This window comes from Aphanomyces invadans (genome assembly GCF_000520115.1).
Source record: "Aphanomyces invadans strain NJM9701 unplaced genomic scaffold supercont1.30, whole genome shotgun sequence".
NCBI lineage: Eukaryota > Oomycota > Saprolegniomycetes > Saprolegniales > Verrucalvaceae > Aphanomyces > Aphanomyces invadans.
Window position 1 is genome coordinate 79,814 of NW_008580175.1, and position 13,491 is coordinate 93,304.

At 55.5% G+C, this 13,491-nt stretch overlaps 7 protein-coding genes across 7 annotated transcripts; 4 read left to right on the forward strand and 3 right to left on the reverse strand.

The window, feature by feature from the left end:
- The first annotated feature begins 172 nt into the window (after positions 1 to 172).
- H310_11157 (methylenetetrahydrofolate reductase) lies at positions 173 to 2,349 on the forward strand. The gene is made up of 3 exons (XM_008877731.1): positions 173 to 912; positions 963 to 1,172; positions 1,219 to 2,349. The coding sequence occupies exons 1-3, from the start codon at positions 211 to 213 to the stop codon at positions 2,080 to 2,082; spliced, it is 1,776 nt and encodes a 591-aa protein (XP_008875953.1). The 5' UTR covers positions 173 to 210; the 3' UTR covers positions 2,083 to 2,349.
- On the forward strand, positions 2,340 to 3,411 carry H310_11158 (hypothetical protein). Its single transcript, XM_008877732.1, has 2 exons — positions 2,340 to 2,504; positions 2,559 to 3,411. Exons 1-2 carry the CDS (start codon positions 2,417 to 2,419, stop codon positions 2,969 to 2,971), a joined length of 501 nt encoding a protein of 166 aa, XP_008875954.1. The 5' UTR covers positions 2,340 to 2,416; the 3' UTR covers positions 2,972 to 3,411.
- On the reverse strand, positions 3,387 to 5,294 carry H310_11159 (hypothetical protein). The gene is made up of 6 exons (XM_008877733.1): positions 5,180 to 5,294; positions 4,971 to 5,115; positions 4,641 to 4,908; positions 4,156 to 4,598; positions 3,950 to 4,113; positions 3,387 to 3,900 (listed from the first exon to the last, which is right to left on the reverse strand). Exons 1-6 carry the CDS (start codon positions 5,256 to 5,258, stop codon positions 3,419 to 3,421), a joined length of 1,581 nt encoding a protein of 526 aa, XP_008875955.1. The 5' UTR covers positions 5,259 to 5,294; the 3' UTR covers positions 3,387 to 3,418.
- A 174-nt stretch (positions 5,295 to 5,468) lies between these two features.
- On the forward strand, positions 5,469 to 7,746 carry H310_11160 (hypothetical protein). Its single transcript, XM_008877734.1, has 8 exons — positions 5,469 to 5,552; positions 5,619 to 5,766; positions 5,813 to 5,918; positions 5,969 to 6,054; positions 6,102 to 6,194; positions 6,253 to 6,320; positions 6,371 to 6,479; positions 6,525 to 7,746. Exons 1-8 carry the CDS (start codon positions 5,486 to 5,488, stop codon positions 6,766 to 6,768), a joined length of 921 nt encoding a protein of 306 aa, XP_008875956.1. The 5' UTR covers positions 5,469 to 5,485; the 3' UTR covers positions 6,769 to 7,746.
- Positions 6,599 to 7,737, reverse strand: H310_11161 (hypothetical protein). The gene has a single exon (XM_008877735.1). The coding sequence runs from the start codon at positions 7,697 to 7,699 to the stop codon at positions 6,899 to 6,901; it is 801 nt and encodes a 266-aa protein (XP_008875957.1). The 5' UTR covers positions 7,700 to 7,737; the 3' UTR covers positions 6,599 to 6,898.
- Positions 7,747 to 7,813: 67 nt separating the features above from the next.
- On the reverse strand, positions 7,814 to 9,608 carry H310_11162 (S-(hydroxymethyl)glutathione dehydrogenase/class III alcohol dehydrogenase). Its single transcript, XM_008877736.1, has 3 exons — positions 9,185 to 9,608; positions 9,036 to 9,138; positions 7,814 to 8,988 (listed from the first exon to the last, which is right to left on the reverse strand). The coding sequence occupies exons 1-3, from the start codon at positions 9,490 to 9,492 to the stop codon at positions 8,251 to 8,253; spliced, it is 1,149 nt and encodes a 382-aa protein (XP_008875958.1). The 5' UTR covers positions 9,493 to 9,608; the 3' UTR covers positions 7,814 to 8,250.
- Positions 9,609 to 11,181: 1,573 nt separating this feature from the next.
- Positions 11,182 to 13,429, forward strand: H310_11163 (hypothetical protein). The gene has a single exon (XM_008877737.1). The coding sequence runs from the start codon at positions 11,361 to 11,363 to the stop codon at positions 13,350 to 13,352; it is 1,992 nt and encodes a 663-aa protein (XP_008875959.1). The 5' UTR covers positions 11,182 to 11,360; the 3' UTR covers positions 13,353 to 13,429.
- The last annotated feature ends 62 nt before the right edge of the window (positions 13,430 to 13,491 follow it).

Sequence of the window (13,491 nt, forward strand, 5' to 3'; positions counted from 1 at the left end):
GCAGAGTTTGATAAATTCTTGTGCACTATAAATATTAATTCGAAGAGTGTCCACAATAAAAAGGATGTCTCGAATAATATACGCTACACGGTAGGTGAAGTGTGGGTTTGTGGAATGTGACTGGGGTTTTGTATGGGAGGTACCTCTTCAACATTGCGTTAGTTTGCGTTTGGGTTTGGACGGCGCAGACGGCACGAGCGCAGGACGACGATGAAGATCATCGACAAGATCAACGACAAGATCGAGAAGAAGGAGGCGTTCTACTCGTTCGAGTTCTTCCCACCTAAAACCCCTGCTGGTGTCACCAATCTGTACTCGCGCATGGACCGCATGGCGTTGTTGGAACCGCTCTACTGTGATATGACGTGGGGCGCGGGTGGCAGCACGGCCAACAAGACCATCGAGCTCAGCGCCAACGCACAAAAGTTGAGCGGTCTCGAGATGCTCATGCACTTGACCTGCACAAACATGCCCAAAGGTAGCATCAAGAACGCGCTCGACTCGGCCAAGGACGCAGGGATCCAGAATATTCTCGCGTTGCGTGGGGATCCGCCGCGCGGCCAGACCGAGTTCAAGGAATGCGAAGGTGGGTTCTCATTCGCGATCGATCTCGTCAAGTACATTCGAGAGGAGTACGGGGACTATTTCTGCATTGCCGTTGCCGGGTACCCTGAAGGGCACTCGGACGCCGACGACCTGGACACGGACATTTTGCATCTCAAGGAGAAGGTTGACGCCGGCGCAGACTTCGTCGTGACGCAGTTGTTTTACGACGTGAAGAATTACCTCAAATTTGTCGACAAGTGCCGCGCCGTTGGTGTGACTGTCCCGATCGTGCCAGGGATCATGCCCATTCAAAACTACAATGGCTTTGTGCGCATGAGCACCATGTGCAGCCACGTCCCTGAGGAGGTACTTTTCGTCGATTCGCCGTCGGCGGCGGCTCATCTCGTTCGTCGTAGATTCTCCAAGCTCTGGAACCGATCAAGGACAACGACGAAGCCGTCAAAGAATACGGCGTCCAACTCGGCATTCACATGTGCAAAGAGCTTCTCGCGCAGGGCGTGCCGGGGCTCCACATCTACACGCTCAACTTGGAGCGGTCCACGCGACTGATTCTAGAAGGCCTTGGCTTGACCGCCACCGCCCGCCGCGAACTCCCTTGGCGACCGGTGCGTCTTTCCAACTTGACTGTCCGACTCAACTGGTTGAGTGTAGTCGACGCTCGCCAAGCGCGCCGGTGAATCGGTTCGTCCCATCTTCTGGGCCAACCGCCCCAAGAGCTACTTGGACCGCACGGCCAATTGGGACGAATTCCCGAACGGAAGGTGGGGGTCGAGCGAAAGCCCTGCGTTCGGCGAGCTCAACGAGTCGTACTACTTGCATGCGACCGCGTCGGTGCAGGAGCGCAAGGCAATGTGGGGCGAAAACCCCGTCACTTACGAAGACGTGTACGAAACGTTTACCCGCTACGTCATGGGCGCCGTCAAGTCGCTTCCGTGGTGCGATACCCCCCTCCATCTCGAGACCAAGTCGATCCAGGAACGCCTTGCTGCCGTCAATCGCGCCGGGTACCTCACCATTAATAGCCAGCCACGCGTGAACGCGGCGCCGTCGGACGATCCCATGTTTGGGTGGGGCGGCCCCGGTGGCCACGTGTACCAAAAGGCGTACGTCGAGTGCTTCGTGTCGCCGGAAAACCTCAAGCGCATCATCGAGAAATGCAACAAGATGAAACACGTGCAGTACCATGCCGTCGACGTGCACGGCAACTCGTACTCGAACTGCGGCAAAGGCACGACTGCCGTCACGTGGGGCTCGTTCCCGAACAAGGAGATCCTCCAACCTACGATCGTCGACACTGACAGCTTCATGGCGTGGAAGGACGAAGCCTTCAGCTTGTGGTTGTCCATGTGGGCGTCGCTGTACAACGACGAGTCGCCTGCGCACGCCCTCATCCACCAGATCCGAGACACGTTCTTCCTCGTGAGCATCGTTGACAACAACTTTGTCAACGGCAACATTTGGGACGCTTTTGACGTGGACGTCACGACCTCCTCTGCCTCCGCTGCCGGCGCTTAAGTGAGCCCACCAGCGCGGGTTTCGACGTCGTGTCGTTTGGCGAATGGCTCGAAGCAACCCCTCCTCGATTTGGTTCGAGCAGGATCCATGCTTCTTCCCATCTCCCCATCTACCTCTCCACCGTCCCACCGTTAGAATCCCTTATACACCCATGTTGTCTGGCGCGTGCCGTCGGCATTCTTCCTGTTTCGCACGAATTCCGTATAATTTCTCTTTATCCGGATACCTTGGCGGGGAAGTTTAAAAATCCGATTTCTGCATTCTGCTGCTCCATCGTCGAACGAGTCAGCAGGCACGATCTCCACCGGCGGCGTCCTGGTTGTCGCGCCGCGCCATGTTCACGATCTCCAAGTCTTCCTCGTCATCCTTGCGCAATGATTTGTCGCCAATGCTGTGGTTTGACACCCTTGTTTCCCCAGAGAGTAGGTCGTCTTTTGCCGCAAGTGACGACTCTGACGACTGCGAACGTTGGATAGGTGTTGTGGATTCTAAACAGCACATGCCGGACTACCAATACACGGTCACAGGCCAAAAACGAATTAAGAAGCGAGAGAGGATACAGCTTGGTTGCCCCGTCGTCGTGAATGGCAAGAAACTCGCAATTTTTCGACATGGCCCGCGGTATTTTGCCATCCAGCAATTTTGCCCTCATGCTGGTGGGAACCTCGCACTTGGCGACATTGAAGATATTGACAACATGCTCTGCATCACGTGTCCGCGACATAAATGGCCATTTGTGTTACTCTCTGGCGATTGCTTGGTCGGTGAAGCATGGAAAGCCGAGCATTTCCCTGTGGAAGCGCGGCCGGCACAGCCAGGATTGCCCGCGACCTTGTTCATTGGGTTTCCCCAATTGAACAATTCCCTTTTTTACGAAGAAGACTTTTAACTGCACTTGGCTGCCATCGAGCTGCTCCAAGCCTCACATGCCCAACTTCTCTATAACGGTAACACCTAAACATAGCAACACAGCAATATTCGTCCACGTCATGCCAAGTTGTTTCTGCATGGGTCCGGTCAAGAGCATATTCGTGGCGACACCAGCACCGCCAGTCCTCCCTCCCTTAGGAGACCACGAAGTCCTCCACACGTCTCACGGCGTTGTTGCAAAATCGACAGCGATTTCGCCAGCAACATACATCCATCTCCCTCGCTCAGCGGTCAAATCGTCGTCACCCACGTCCCTGCTGGACCAACACCATCAACAACATCTAGTAGTCCGTCCAGGGCTGCAGAACACCACCGGCGCCGCCCATGTCCTCTACGTGGCCCGATGATTCCCTGACGCTCTTGTAACTCCATCGCTTCCAAACACTTGTTCAATCACCCCATCTTGTTAGTAGTCGTACACGCTCAGGGGTTTCTTGTGGGGCGCGCCCTCCATCTTGTACACGGCGGCAACACCTGCCGTCGTCCCCAGCACCAAGTGCTTTTGATCAAAGCACACGGACGTATACTTGAATTTGGCCGGGAACACGCCGTGCGGATACATTGAGTACCACCGCCACACACACGCGATGCCATCCTTGGACACGGTGATCAACTTGCGCTTGTCGAACTGAACACTTGACACCCCGATCGACGACGACGCAAACGTGCACAGCGGCTGCTGCGTGCGCACATCCCATGCCTGCAAACCGCCATCCTCAAAGCCGGCGACGACGGCCGTCTCGTCCATCTCGAGGGCGCTGACACGGCCCCGACACAGCGCAGACTTGGGGCACACTTTGGCGGACTTGCCACCCCACCACCGAATCGACCCGTCTGTACCGGCGGTCCACAGCACGCGGCCTTTTGTACCCGTCTTTAGGATCGCATCTGGACACCAAATCAAGACCCACATCACAGACGAGAAGCATGGATGTACCGGGATGGCCGCTGAGGCGATGCGTGAGCTTGCCGTTGCGGAGGTCGAAGATCCGCACGAACCCAGCAGACGTCCCGCACACCAATGTGTTGCGAATCAACATGAGGCTTGTCACTTGCGGCCGCGACTCCCGCGCCATGCGCGGCAGCGTCGATGTGTGGATGCTATCGGGAAGAATCAACAGACATACCAGCTAGAAAAGGTACCGTTCGGGACCAAGAGAGAGGACGATTTCGCTTTTCGTAGCGTCCCAAACGTGGACGTCGCCCTTGTCGGTCGTCGCGGCGGCCTGCAGAAACGCGCCGTCGCTCACGTCAATTTTCACCTGCGTGATCCGGTGCGTCTGACTCGACCGCGTGCGCAGGAACGACGTCAGATTCATATGGCTACGCAGCGCAAGCGTTGTTGTGGGAGGAATGATCATCAAGCGCGGGTTCAGCGAAGATGCCGACGCTTCAGACATCCGCGACAGCCACGTGGCGAAGTCCCACACTTTCACCGTGCCATCGACAGTCCCAATGGCCAACGCGGTCGAGCACACGTCAAAACATGCCGCCGACGCCAGCGCAATCGTCCCGCATAGCGCGAGATCTTTCAGTCGCCACAAATAGAAGAACCCGCCATCGATGGTTATCCCTCCAGAGAGTACCTGGGCGAAATGAGTTGAAGGAAGGCAGTGGACGGGACGTACATGAGATGCCCCCGACGTGCCGTCTATTTCGCTGTCGATGAGCTTGACCGTGTGAAACGCATTCTTCACAGTATCGCTGGACTGGTCGCCCTTCGCCTTGGAGTCGTCCACGAGCACGTCCGGCAGTTGCAGCAGCCTCGGCGCCTTCTCCATCCTCCTCTGCTCGTAATACATCCCCTTCAGCTCGTCAATATAGTCCTTGATGGTGGACCGATCGCTTAGCAAACATCCGCGAATTGTCGGTGGCGACCCGCGGCGATTCACATTGCTAGTGTTCAACACATTCCATGCGAGGTGCATCCACAGATCATCCGCATGATGCCGACTTACGGTGATGGAACATCCATTTCTGTGTAAATGTACGATGCGGCTCGTCGAAAGCACGTTGCGAGGATCGGTCCTTTCGGTGTCTGCGCGAGCTCTTCCCACACTGCCGGCCGCATCAACGCCTTCGTCCACATCGAATTGACATACACTGTGATGCAGCATGAGCACGTCCAATTAACAAACCAAGAAGAACAACGATAGCCTCGACATACCCATGGACATGGCGTCTTGTCGCGGCAAGAAACTGATGGTGTTCGCCAGGACCGCCGCATCTGCCAGCACTTCCTCCATGGTTCGCAGACAGGGCGACAAGATGACAACCTCAACGGTAACACTAGATACTGTCAGAATTGATACGTTGCCATTAAATTTCAGATGTGTGACTTTCCATTTAAATTCAGCTGTTTTGCTTCGTCTTGTAAATTACAGTCTTTTTCGACCATAATTAAATCAAGACATGAATGAAAATATATCAAAAGGTATCAATTCATACAGGTTGATTTTTTGAGCAGAAGAGCATGAAGTTTCAATGCGCACGAGTCCTGCGCGGCCATGACGGCCCAGTGTTTGCCGTGCGATTCAACGGTACTACTTCATGCACGTCGGTGCATGCACTTCACGAAATAGGGCGATGACGGTCTTGCTGAGTAGAGAAGGGAACGTACTGCATGAGCTGTGGGAGCGATCGCACGATCCGGTTGTGGAATCCACATCGGGAAGGCACCGAAGGTACAGGGTCAGCTCTGTTGATCAAGACGTATCGTGGGCTACATGGCTACGAAGTTCGCGATGTCGCCATGTACGCACATGTCCATGCCTACGTTTAGTCTCATATCTGGATGCAGTGAGAAGGACAATTCCATGTTTGTTTCATGCGGCCGGGACAAAGCAGTGTTTCAATGGGATGTGTCGTCCGGCAAAACCATTCGAAAGTTCGAGGGTCATACGAGCGTACTTACGTTTCTCTTGCCCCTAAGCTTGCTTGACACGTTGGGTTGTAGAGTGTCAATGCGGTGGAGTTCAACGAGGACTGCACCGTCCTTGCGTCGGCATCTTACGACAGCACCGTTCGTCTCTGGGACGTCAGGTAACGAGGGTACCAAGGCAGACCATGCAAGCTCATGTCTTCTCTAGGGCTCGAAATTCATTTGTTCCGATTCAAACACTCGATCATTTCACAGACAGCGTCACGGCCGTCCGCGTGGCGGACCATCAAATCATCGCGAGGTACCGACCCAATCTCGAGTCCGCATGAGCTACACATGACGGAATTGCATTCCACCAGCTGCGTGGATGGCTTTGTGCGCACGTACGACCTCCGCGCCGGGCTCGTCACCGAAGACAACCTCCATCGTACGCTCGCCTTGTTGAATCGGCTGGCATGACCCAACTTTCCTTCGCAGACCCGGTGACGAGTCTCGCCATGACTTCCGACTTGAACTGTATCGTCGCGTCCACGACGAAGGGCCGCCTGCGTCTCTTTGAGTCCAAATCTGGCATCGAACTCAACTCGTTCGTTGCATGTCGGTGCATCCGTGGCTGACTCGGCGGCTGTAGGTTCCAAGGACACGTCGTTGGAGGCTATGGTCTCGACTGTGCCTTCTCGCACGACGACGCAAGTGTGCTGAGTGGCTCGGAGGATGGCCGAGTCGTCATCTGGGACATGCTCACGAAGGACTGTCGGCAATCCTTTCACGCGCACGATCGCGCTGTACGGACCATCGCGGCACATCCCTCCGAAGCCATGGTGCTCACAGGGTCCGTCGACAGCACTGTGAAAGTATGGGAGATGGCAACCTAGCGCAGAAGGGGGAACTGCCACAACGCGCAAACGAGCAAATTTAGCGGATCTCGACGACATCGTCCTAAGAAACCGATGCACTTGATGTTCACAACAATTGTGCGTCGACAGAAGTGCCAAGGCGGATTGGCTAAGATAACGTGTAGCGCAACCCTGCGACTGTCATGAGGAGCTCGTTGGCAGACTTCTTGGACTCCTTCTCGGTCGCGAAGAGCGACGCATATACAGGGTTCCGTTCCTTCTCGTGATTCACGGCGGCCTCGGCCTCGTTCACGGCCTGCAACTTGCTCTTGGCTTTCTGGATTACGGGAGGCGGTGCATCGTCCAAGGCCAATGGCGCATCCTCTCGTTTCCGCTTCAGTGGTTTCTCCGTTGCGCGAATGGACTCCAACACGACGGCCGCATCTTCGTCAGACAGAAGCAATGGCCACAGTTCCTTGGACGATTTGATGGGGAAGCCGCACATGAGGCAGTCCTTGGGCTTCACTTCCTTCAGTGCCTTTTCAGACAAGACACACCCGCACTTCTTAAGAACAACGAAGCGATGGGCACCGTTGAACAACTGCAGTGTGATGGGACAGTGAAAGCGATATCGAGTGGCTGCGCGCTTCATGTTGCTCTTCTCTGACGCGAGCTTGGCCTCGGGAGCGGGGTAAAACTTGCAAGTCACCACATCCTTCATGGAACGAATGTACGAAAACTTCTCGGGCAGCGACCGCTCCAGCAATTTTTCGATGAGCCGATCCTTGTTGAACAGATTGCCCAACTTGCACGCGACAATCGGCTCCTGCAGCGGCTCGTCGGTCAATGCACACATCGTCGTGCGCTTCTCACGCAGCGCATCCTGATCTCCTTTTTCGTCCCGCTGCTTTTGGTGGCCATGCCGCATGAACTTGCGCGCCACGGCGATGACTCCTCCATCGTTCCCCATGAGGTCTGGGTTTGAGCAACACCACGTCCCAATGCAACTACTTCTCGGCCATCCGGATAATAATCCGCATGTTTCTCAAACAGGATTGTTCGAGACTCCTTTCCAAAAAATCAAGCGTCTTCCGCATCCAGGTCCACAGGCATGATCATCGTTGGCGGCGTGCCACGTCGGTCACGATAGCTAAGGATATGATTCAACGCACGGTGGTCGCTTGGAATGTGTAGAGGCAACCCCCGAGAAGTCGTGTTTGCTTCCAGTGCGGGTCGCCCTCACCCTCTAGACAAATTTCGACTCGTTCTGCGAATGCACCGCCATGACAAGCGCCAGGTCCAGTTGTGGACGAACGAGCGAACTGATGCACCCATCGACATGACGAAGATATCGAGCGCACTTCAGTTTCGCAAGTCGTGACAGCACCCTCCCTGTTTTCTGCATTGCTAGCCTGCATATCCGACGACGGATTTTCCGACGACGGGTGTCGTGATCGACTCAGCCGATTGGAATTTTCAAATCACTTGCGCCAGTCACAAGTGCTTTTCCATTACAAGAGCCTACTGATCCAAGTGGACGATGGCGCGGATGCAGTCGCCGCTGTGCATGGCATGGAACGCTTCGTTGATTTCGGCGAGAGGGAAGTGATGGGTCACAAACTCGTCGACCTTGACTTCCTTCTTGAGGTACTGTTCGACGAGAGCAGGGACGCCGTCACGACTTTTGTACCCGCCAAAAGCTGATCCCGCCCAGCGACGTCCAGTCACAAGCTGGAAGGGGCGAGTGGCGATTTCGACCCCGCTGGCGGCAACGCCAATGATGCAGCTCTGGCCCCATCCCTTATGGCAGCACTCGAGCGCAGCGCGCATCGTCTCAGCCAAACCAATGCACTCGAACGTGTAATCGAGACCGCCAAAGCCGTCTTCGACTGTCAAGTCGGTCAATACCTGCTGGATGGGTGCCGTGTGGTCCTTGGGGTTGACGCATTCGGTCGCACCAAATTCCTTGGCAATTGCAAACTTCTTGGGGTTGATGTCCACGGCGATGATGCGACGCGCGCCAGCCGCCTTGCATCCCATGATGACCGCCAACCCGACGGCGCCGATACCGAACACGGCCACCGTCGAGTTCGGTTCCACTTGCATCGTGTTGAGCGCAGCACCATAGCCCGTTGTAATCCCGCAGCCCAACAAGCACACCTTGTCCAAGGGAGCAGACTTGTTGATCTTGGCGACAGAGATTTCAGGGAGCACGGTGTATTCAGAGAACGTCGACGTTCCCATGAAATGGTAAATTGTCTGGAGGAACGCTGGATAAGCGAGTGGATGAGAATGGACTGAGCTACCTCTCCATTTCGCTTGCACGTGAAGCGAGAGGTGCCGTTGGGCATCAACCCACGGCCTTGAGTGGAGCGAATGACCGAGCACAAGTTGGTCTTGTTGGACTTGCTATGTCAACATTAGATTCCACTCGCATCAGTGGATGCATTCCCACCAGAACTTGCAATTGCGGCACTGCGGCGTATAGCAAGGGATCACGTGGTCGCCCACTTGAACAGACGTCACGTTCGCACCAATGCTTTCCACTACACCAGCGCCTTCATGACCCATGATGCACGGGAACAACCCTTCGGGATCTTGACCCGAGCGAGTGTACTCGTCAGTATGGCACACTCCCGTCGCCAAGATCTTAATGCGCACTTCTCCTTCCGCAGGAGGGCCCACGATTACGTCTTCCACGACGAAATCCTGCTTGGCGCCCCAGCACACAGCAGCCTTGCACGTAATCGGTTGCGCGGTCATTCTCCTTGAGATGCAAAATCCCTTGTGCAAACTTCCTCGGCATTCTTCGACCGCTCGTTATCCGGACTGCTGTCCCCTATCCGTACGGCAATGAGATCTGACGTTGGTCAGCCAGCCAGCCGGCCACGGCGGCTCAACTGGGAGCTCCAGAAGCGAGCCTCGTCACAAGCATCTCGCGAGTCCAAGATGGAGCTCTCTCACAGTCAGTTTCCCTTTGTACTTGTCGCTCGTGCTGTGACTGCTGTACCTGATTGAAGCTTTGATGGACGAAGTGGTGACCCATCCTCTCAAGAAGCACGATCGCTCCTAGGAGGATGCTAAGACATCCCATCGCGACAGAGTGCAAACAGGACTTCTTGGTTGTGCGCTGCAGAGTTCAAAAAGTATGGGAAGCCCATTGCGCTGTTCACACTAAAAGCCAGCATCGTTTCGGTGGTTACACAACAAGTTGGATCGCGTTGAAATCGTGCCGCGGGGTGTTTGTTCTGCGTGCTTTGTGTCAACGATTTTGATTTCTCCGCCGTGGACAAGATGGCTGTTGTAGGGCTGCGGACGAGCAGAAGGTCGCCCACCAAGCCACTTCAATAAATCATGGGCCATGTGGATGGAGGAAAAAGTTGATCCTCAACGACTTCGCCGACGCTGAGTCGTCTCCAGTTTGGACGAACGGTCCACATGTCCGCAGAGAGCCCAAGCAGCGCATTTTCCTCCCGACCAACGCGCAATGTTCGCCAACCTTCCCACGGCTTCAATGACCACGAAGGCGACTGCCTCGCGAACGGCGCTATAACATCGCTGAAAAGCAAATGTCAGGAGTCTATATTTTGAATCGTATGCATCCACAAACAAGCCATTTGTATTGTCAACAAAACAAATTCTATAAAAAGAACTTAACATTCATAATATTTGTAATTTGAAATGCGTTTGCAGGCCAGCGCCAAGACTTAGCCAAAGCCACTCACTGCCCATCCAGCACCACCACAACATGACCTACGAATGCGAGCGGGTCGAAGGCTCACGATGACGGCGCGCCGGCAACGTCACACCAAGCCCCCAACAGGTTTGGCTCCCTCCATAGCATCCAATCGCGGGTTGCAAAAGAGGCAGTTCGATGCAGGCGGTGTGTCCAAGAATGGCATCGCCATTCCCTGCCGCGCTGAGGTGGCAAGCATTGCATCCCGTATGCAATTCAACTGCCGCGCGACGACCGAGCAATCGCCGCGTTCGTTGATTTGGCGTGACGTGCCGCTTCAAAAACTCGTCCCGTCGAATCGCAATGTTGCCTGCTGGTTCGTGGTCGCCGTCCCACGGCTGTACTTCGAAGTACGGTCACATGGACGCTGACCAGTTCGTATGTCTGTTTTGGTGGCGCTGACAACGCTCTCACCCCTCTCTCGTTGAAACTAGGACTGACGTTGCCATGACGCGGTGCGCTCAAACTGTCCGGGAGCGAGCAATGACACCGTCACCTCCGACAGCCATGACGACTCCTTTCGTCGTGGGCTCCATGCGACGTCGACTTCGTCGCCTCGATTCGGGTCATCGACAAAAATAGCGACGTGACTTGTCAAAGAAAACCAGCGCAGGTCGGCAGGACGTTAAACTCGACCTTGGAAAAACGCACCCTTGGATGGCGCCGAAAAAATGGAAAATAAACGTACTTCTGGATAAAACGCACATGTTTGAAGTTAAAACGGGAATTGCAGTCAGTTTATAACTTCGAAAGGCGAAGCATTACACAGGACCCCGCAACATCAGTGCTGAGCTGACGGCACCCGAGACGGCAGCCCTCCCTGGCCACGTTCGAGTCGTCCTTTTCCCTCGTCCACTTCGTTGCGTCGACGGCCATCCTTGGCGAAATCCAGGGCATGTCCTATGATCACGTCGATGCACAGCAGCAGCACCTCCATGCCATGTCTGCGTACGGCGGCAACGGAGGTAGCTATCCACAACACTACGACCACGTCGCCATGGTCATCCCTTCTCCCTTCGACCCACATCCCAACCACCAACAGCCCCATGCAGGAAGCCACTTGTCTTCATCTACGACCCACAGCGTTACCATGCACCACCCACACGGCATGCACGAGCAACCTAGCCATGCCAAGCACCATCCCAACACCCATATGCACCACCAACATCCTCCGACTCAGCAGCTCGCGTCGTACACGTCCTTCCAGTCCAACAACCCCTACGAATCGACCATGTCGCTCAAACGAAAGTCCCCGATGTTCCAGGGCAACGACCAGTCGCCGTCGCCGTATGCGTTTGTCCAAGCAGCCGCCTCCATGCCAGACACCCACCTTCCTTCGGCTCCAACGCATCATATACCTCCGACATCGCCGCTCGAGTCGTCGTCGGTCTGCGACCTTTGCAAGCACTCGGACCCGATACTTTACATTCCAGACTGTGGCCACACATTCCACTCGCGATGTATTGGCGAGTGGCCGATGGTGACGTGTCCCACGTGCCATGGCGGCGTGCCCAAAGTTGCTGTCGTCCATGTCGACATGCAGACCAAGACGGTCCCGCGCAGTGGCAAGTGGACGAAGCAAGAAGAGAAGTTTGTCAACTTGATCGTGGACGAGTTTGACCATGGGACGTTTCCGCTCGCAAACGGTACCCCCGTCCGCCTCGTCCTCGCCAAGCTCCTCAATTGCTCGCCCATGCGGTTGTCCAAGAAATTTCAAAAGAACGCGCTTGGAAAACGGACGTACCGTGTGCCGAAATCGACCCACGCCGCGCCAAACGGCTCCCGCATTTGCTTTGACGCGGCGACGCACCAGGCGCGGCAGATCGAGTTCTCCGCGTCCGAGCAAGCATTTCGGGAAGAAGTCGTGCTGCTCCAGCGAAAAGACAACAAAATGGACGGCCACATCGAAGTTCGAGACCTCCGCCTGGCTGTTGTCCAGTTTTGGGTGGCCAACTTCCTCAAGTTTGCCCTCTCCGTGGGCCAGCAAGTCGACGGGCTCGACACAACCGAGCCCAAAAAGAAGAAGCAAACCATGCAGAAGCTGCGGGACGGCATGTTTGACCAAGTTCTGTCGTGGGCTGCGTCCGAGAAGAAGGAAGCTGCCGACGGGGCCATGACCCACAGACCGTTGCCTCCTCCCACGTCCCATGAGCCGCCACAGCCATCGACCCCGTGGGATGAAACCTACTTTAAGAGCGAGAGTTTCAAACCCTACGGCCCGATGGACAACGAAAACTACTCTGTCGACGACCCGACTGACCACAACTATGACGAACCCGTGCCGTTCCACAACCACGAGTACAAGCTCCCCCCGCACGCACCTCAACCGGCCTCTCACCACCACCATCCGCATCCTGGACCCATGCAGCACGCCCAGGCGCATCACAACTTGGTGGCATCTTTCGGTCGAGACGACGCAGGTGGCCCCTTGTATGGCGGTGGGTACGGTGGGTCGTACAAGCGCCCCATGCTGCGAGAACATACGCCTGCACCACCTAGCCACCACCAGCAGCAGCGCATGGCACTGACTCCTCTATCGGTCCGAGGCGGCGCCAGTGGTTCGATGCGATCATCCCAGCTCCAAGCAACCAACTCGTACATGCCGGACACAACAATGACCTACGAGCCCGTGGACCACAACAGCTCCAGTGCAGACTTGGATGGACTGTTGATGGGAGGCAGCACGCCATCCCTTCGGCCGCAGCCGCCTCCGTCTCTCCATCAGCTGCAGCTGCACCAAACGCTTCCTCCATCGTCCTCTACCACGTACGACGCAATGGACCCGATGCCAACCAACTCGTCGTGGGACCAAATGCTCGACGACTTCACCGGCATCAACTCCCAGCTCGTCGTTGACCAGGCGCTGAATACAGGGTCGTGGTTATAGCGTCGTCCTTCTTCGCCCACTTAACCTATTAACACTCTTTTTTATTTGGAGGAAAATCGGAGCAATTTCTCCAGCAATTTTTCAATGGGAAAAGCATCGTTACAAGGTGTACATATCCGGATAAAGCGTACGATTTCGC

Coding starts and splice junctions, on each gene's coding strand:
- H310_11157 (XM_008877731.1), top strand. CDS start 211: ATGAAGATCATCGACAAGATCAACGACAAGATCGAGAAGAAGGAGGCG. Junction 913..962: donor GCAGCCACGTCCCTGAGGAG/GTACTTTTCGTC, acceptor CGTTCGTCGTAG/ATTCTCCAAGCTCTGGAACC. Junction 1,173..1,218: donor GCGAACTCCCTTGGCGACCG/GTGCGTCTTTCC, acceptor GGTTGAGTGTAG/TCGACGCTCGCCAAGCGCGC.
- H310_11158 (XM_008877732.1), top strand. CDS start 2,417: ATGTTCACGATCTCCAAGTCTTCCTCGTCATCCTTGCGCAATGATTTG. Junction 2,505..2,558: donor CACCCTTGTTTCCCCAGAGA/GTAGGTCGTCTT, acceptor AACGTTGGATAG/GTGTTGTGGATTCTAAACAG.
- H310_11159 (XM_008877733.1), bottom strand. CDS start 5,258: ATGGAGGAAGTGCTGGCAGATGCGGCGGTCCTGGCGAACACCATCAGT. Junction 4,599..4,640: donor GCACGTCGGGGGCATCTCAT/GTACGTCCCGTC, acceptor CATTTCGCCCAG/GTACTCTCTGGAGGGATAAC. Junction 4,114..4,155: donor CTCTCTCTTGGTCCCGAACG/GTACCTTTTCTA, acceptor TCTTCCCGATAG/CATCCACACATCGACGCTGC.
- H310_11160 (XM_008877734.1), top strand. CDS start 5,486: ATGAAGTTTCAATGCGCACGAGTCCTGCGCGGCCATGACGGCCCAGTG. Junction 5,919..5,968: donor AGTTCGAGGGTCATACGAGC/GTACTTACGTTT, acceptor GTTGGGTTGTAG/AGTGTCAATGCGGTGGAGTT. Junction 6,055..6,101: donor GTTCGTCTCTGGGACGTCAG/GTAACGAGGGTA, acceptor TGTCTTCTCTAG/GGCTCGAAATTCATTTGTTC.
- H310_11161 (XM_008877735.1), bottom strand. CDS start 7,699: ATGGGGAACGATGGAGGAGTCATCGCCGTGGCGCGCAAGTTCATGCGG.
- H310_11162 (XM_008877736.1), bottom strand. CDS start 9,492: ATGACCGCGCAACCGATTACGTGCAAGGCTGCTGTGTGCTGGGGCGCC. Junction 9,139..9,184: donor TGCCGCAATTGCAAGTTCTG/GTGGGAATGCAT, acceptor ATGTTGACATAG/CAAGTCCAACAAGACCAACT. Junction 8,989..9,035: donor CGTGCAAGCGAAATGGAGAG/GTAGCTCAGTCC, acceptor GCGTTCCTCCAG/ACAATTTACCATTTCATGGG.
- H310_11163 (XM_008877737.1), top strand. CDS start 11,361: ATGTCCTATGATCACGTCGATGCACAGCAGCAGCACCTCCATGCCATG.